This window comes from Anastrepha obliqua, chromosome 2 (genome assembly GCF_027943255.1).
Source record: "Anastrepha obliqua isolate idAnaObli1 chromosome 2, idAnaObli1_1.0, whole genome shotgun sequence".
NCBI classification, from domain to species: Eukaryota; Metazoa; Arthropoda; class Insecta; order Diptera; family Tephritidae; genus Anastrepha; species Anastrepha obliqua.
This window is the reverse complement of record NC_072893.1, coordinates 24,694,730-24,699,400: the sequence shown is the minus strand read 5'-3', so window position 1 is coordinate 24,699,400 and position 4,671 is coordinate 24,694,730. Positions and strand designations below refer to the sequence as shown.

At 34.1% G+C, this 4,671-nt stretch overlaps 1 protein-coding gene across 1 annotated transcript; it reads right to left on the bottom strand.

The window, feature by feature from the left end:
- Positions 1-2,978: 2,978 nt before the first annotated feature.
- LOC129238981 (uncharacterized) lies at positions 2,979-3,743 on the bottom strand. Its single transcript, XM_054874233.1, has 2 exons — positions 3,274-3,743; positions 2,979-3,196 (listed from the first exon to the last, which is right to left on the bottom strand). Exons 1-2 carry the CDS (start codon positions 3,560-3,562, stop codon positions 3,096-3,098), a joined length of 390 nt encoding a protein of 129 aa, XP_054730208.1. The 5' UTR covers positions 3,563-3,743; the 3' UTR covers positions 2,979-3,095.
- Positions 3,744-4,671: the final 928 nt, after the last annotated feature.

Below are 4,671 nucleotides of genomic sequence, written 5' to 3'. Positions count from 1 at the left end.
AGAGAAATACAGTCACTCACACCTTAATTGATACAGATACAGTTTTTTTTTTAAAGTGTTCCACAATATATTTCATAATATAATATTTTGCGAAAATGGAAAAATGCAGATATTTCATTTATTTGGTTTTACTTCATTTCTCAACATAAAATACAAAAAAGTGTCCACACATTTCATTGTAAGGGAAAAAGAAACAAAAACATACTCATAACTCACGCCATAGCTTAAATGATGCAGTTAAAAAAGTGCAACTGTTTATTTCTAATTTTGTAAATTTTAAGGTATTTAGCACTTTGTTGGGTATCCTTTATTATTAATGACAGCCTGAAGTTAACCAATTTTTTTGTGTATTCGGACTAATTTGGTTCCACTCTTCAAGTATCGCCTTTTTAAGATCAGGTTTGTTAGATATTATATTTTCTTATATTTGTCTTCAAAAGCGACCACACATTTTCGATGACGCTAAAACTCGGTGATTGTGCAGGAATTTCAACAATTCATGTGGGTATGAGAATAAGTTTCCGTTCTTTCTTAGGATAAGTTACGAATTATTTAAACAATGAAATGATACTTGGTATTATGTGAAGTAAGCGCCATTCGGCCGCCGTAGTCGAATGGGCTGGTGCGTGACTACCATTCGCAATTCACAGAGAGAACGTCGGTTCGAATCTCGGTGAAAACACCAAAATTAAGAAAAACATTTTTCTAATAGCGGTCGCCCCTCGACAGGCAATGGCAAACCTCCGAGTGTATTCTGCCATGAAAAAGCTCCTCATAAAAATATCTGCCGTTCGGAGTCGGCTTGAAACTGTAGGTCCCTCCATTTGTGGAACAACATCAAGACGCACACCACAAATAAGAGGAGGAGCTCGGCCAAAACAAATGGTGTACGCGCCAATCTATATATATAAAAATGAAATGATGTTCGTTTGTACGCATTTTTTTGGGCCGATACGAGGCCAATTTTATTCGTTCTTTTTTCATATATTATTATAGGGATCCACTAGGGGAAGGTTTTTAGCAAAAAAAAATTTCTTTTAAATATTTTCTTCATATAAAAAAAAAAGAAAAAATCAAAATGTTGTACAAAACAAAACTTGCTCGATTCTTAGATTATAGTAAGTTTCGAATCGACATTCATTTTATGTGTACAAAAATTTATTAGAAAAAAATTTTATAGTTTTTCAAAACATTTCATTTTCAACTATTAACAAAGAAGATATTTCATTTAGGTTGTAACACTTTTTGGTAGACAACGTTTTCGCGTAATTGAATAATGATGGTTTGCCTACTCGTGAGCAAGCTACATACAATTGTCCATGAGAAAAAATTATTAATTGTCATAGCGAAGGCAAGGTGAATGGGAACTGCAAACGTTTGAAATCGAATGGTAAATCCGTTGGAATCAGTGGAATTCTGGGTATCAAAACGTCTTCTCCTTTGTACTTCCCTTTCAAAATTGTTGCTTCGTTACCCATTAGCTTCTTCACAGCGAGTCTGGTTGCAAAGTCGTGGCACATTAATGTTGCGCAGCATAATAATCGGAGCTCCAAGTTTTAATCGTAAATTATGAGGTGGTAGGCCTGACAAATCGAGTGAGTTTAAGAATTCAGTTGCATAATTTATGACATCATCTTGATCAGTAAATAGTGGCCATTGACTTACTTATATGCAACTATGTCACCAGGTATTTGATCCAAAATAGCTACATTTATATCATGTATGTCCTTATTTTTCCCTGCTAAAATTGCTCTTTCGCTGAGCCAATCATGGTATTTGTAGTGTTGAACTATGTTTGGAAATACACTCTGTATCAATGTAATATCGTAATTATTCCTGTTGGATCGACAGACATTTGGCCATTTCCGATTTTCAGTAAGTTTCATAACATTGATCAATTTATAGCCAAATAAATTATAGAAGTTTATTATACGTTATCTCCTTTTTAAGCCCTTTTTGGGAGAATATAAATAAGTTCTAAAATTATGCCAAAGACATACAAAATAATAATCATAACCTATTGTATATATCAAAAGAAAAATAAGTTTTAAACTCCTAGATAAATGCAAATGTATGTTAGGATAATGCTAAATAATCTAATTTTATCATAACTTTGTAAACTCCTATGTTAAAATCATTTTGGGCAATAAATGAAATGAAATGAAATGACTCGATCTATATACATATTAGACTAAGAGCCCGCGACGCCCAGACCTTCGTTAAATTATAAAAGTTGGAAATTTTTCTATATACGTCTCCTATACAGGTATAAGCAAACCCAGATTATTAAACCTGGGTCGCGGTGGCTTTGGCAGGTAACAGGTAGTAAAGGTGAGTAAAATTGAGTCTCAAATTTGTAATAGTATAAAGCTTAGTTTTTATACATTTCAACTTACAATCATATCAGAAACTGCCTCGTCGATTGGCGGACACTTAGGGCGGTAACAACCCCTCCCCAGACACCCTAACATTCTAATTATTTATAAATCTACTTTCGTCATAGTATAAAATCTAATTTTTATATATGTTATTCAGAGATCTATAAAAATAATGTTTTCACAATCCCCAGACAGTTTCGATGGTTCCCCTATCTTCCCAGACATAATGAAGTCCACTCCAGGCGTGAGCGCGATGAATATATATGTACGTTGGCGCGAGTGAAATAGTGCGATCTGTTCTCTAAATTTATCAAGAAAATTCATTATATACATTTATAACAGATAAAAAAAGTAAATTTTTAAAGGAGAACGCAGAAAAATTTTCATATTAACAAATTATTAAATCAACAATACAATAATGCGATTTTTATTGAGTCAAGTGGAGATCTACGAAAGTTGTAAATATCAATCGAAAATTTTTTCTAGTATTGTGCAGAAAAAAATACGAAAAATCGACAGCTGATGGTAAAATTCTAGAAGTTTAAAGTTAAGAAGATAAATTTGTATGTATGTTAGTTTTACTGTAAGGAGAGAGAATAATTTAGATCGTAATTGAACCAATCGAAAAAGATTTCAATTATATTTATAATTATAGCCATTACAATACAAAGTAAAAATATAATGTGTCAAACATTATTATTAAATCAAAAAAAATATTTAATCAACTTCATCGTCCTCGTCGGTATCTCGATTATCTTCATCACCGCTACTCCATTCTGCGGATTTGTCCTCATGAATGTCATCGTCTTCATCAGCTTCTGTAATAATTAAAGCAAGTTAGAATAATTATGAATGGTTGATAATTTCTTCATAAACAGTGAACATTATAACATACCTGACAAAGTTTGTAGAGAATCACTGACATAAGTAGGTAGCTGATCTCCTTCAAACCATTTAAAATGGTATTGATCATTTTCCAGTACCCAGCCATTATTTTCAGGTTTATGTGAAGTAGGTTTTCTTAAGTGAGCATTGTTCCAAATCGTACAAATATAATTAGCTCGTAAAAAATGCTGTAGTAGCTCATTTTCACAAGGTGGTAAACTGCTAGCATCAAAGTTTCTCAATTTTTTTCGATTGAAAGCCTCATTAATGTCGGAAACTTTGTATGAGTCTATAAACATCTGAACTCGAGCAGAATTGACATCAATTGCATTCCGAACATTATATACACTGCATATATATTTCTGAATACTATTGAAAATGTTCTTCTGTTCACTGCTGTCCTCTATTAACTTATTTTCGCCGAACTTTATAAAAGCTTTTTGGAATTCATCGTTTTTTTTTATAGTTTGTAAGGTCTTAGTTTTCCCTTTGGAACAATGCTCACTTAAGAAAACCTACTTCACATAAACCTGAAAATATTGGCTGGGTACTGGAAAATGAATGTATCGAATGAAATTGTATCAAAGAATTTGCTTTGTTACGTATTAATTTTATTCTCTTTCAGCAAATCATTGAATTTATCGCCTAGCGAAGTGGGCGAGGGTACGCTAGTTATATATATATATAAGCGCCATTGGAAGCTACAACTTTACTCCATCTTTCAGGCAGCATCCATTCATTGAGCCAGTTTGCGATGCTCTCGTAAGAAGTAATACGCTCTCCAATAAGGGCTGACTGCATTGATCGGAACAGATGGTAATCTGAAGGTGCAATGTCTGAGAAATACGGCGGGTGAGGCAAAATTTCCCAATTCAGTCCTTTTAAATATTTCTGGACCGATTTAGCTACGTGAGACCTGGCGTTGTCGTGCAGCAAAATCAGTTTGTCATGTCTACCGTCCCATTCCGGCCGCTTTTCTTTGAGAGCTCGATTCAAACGCATTAGCTGCAGTCGGTAACGATCGCCAGTGATGGTTTCAGGTGGTTTAAGGAGCTCATAAAAGATGACACCCTTCTGATCCCACCAGATGCACAACATAACCTTTGAAGCATGAACATTTTTTTCGCTGTCGATGAACCTGGTTGACCTGGCAGGCTCCAACATTTTCGACGCTTAGGGTTAGCTTAATAGATAAATTTTTCATTGCCAGTAACGATGCGATGTAGAAAACCTTGTCTTTTCTGTCGTTCAAGAAGCATCTCACACGTCACCGAACGTCTTTTGATATCCCCCTCCTTCAATTGATGTGGCACCCAGTTACCTGCTTTCTGGACCATACAAATATGCTTATTTTCACACCTCTACAGTGACCTAAATTCTCAAATAAATATTCAAATACAGAAAAAAA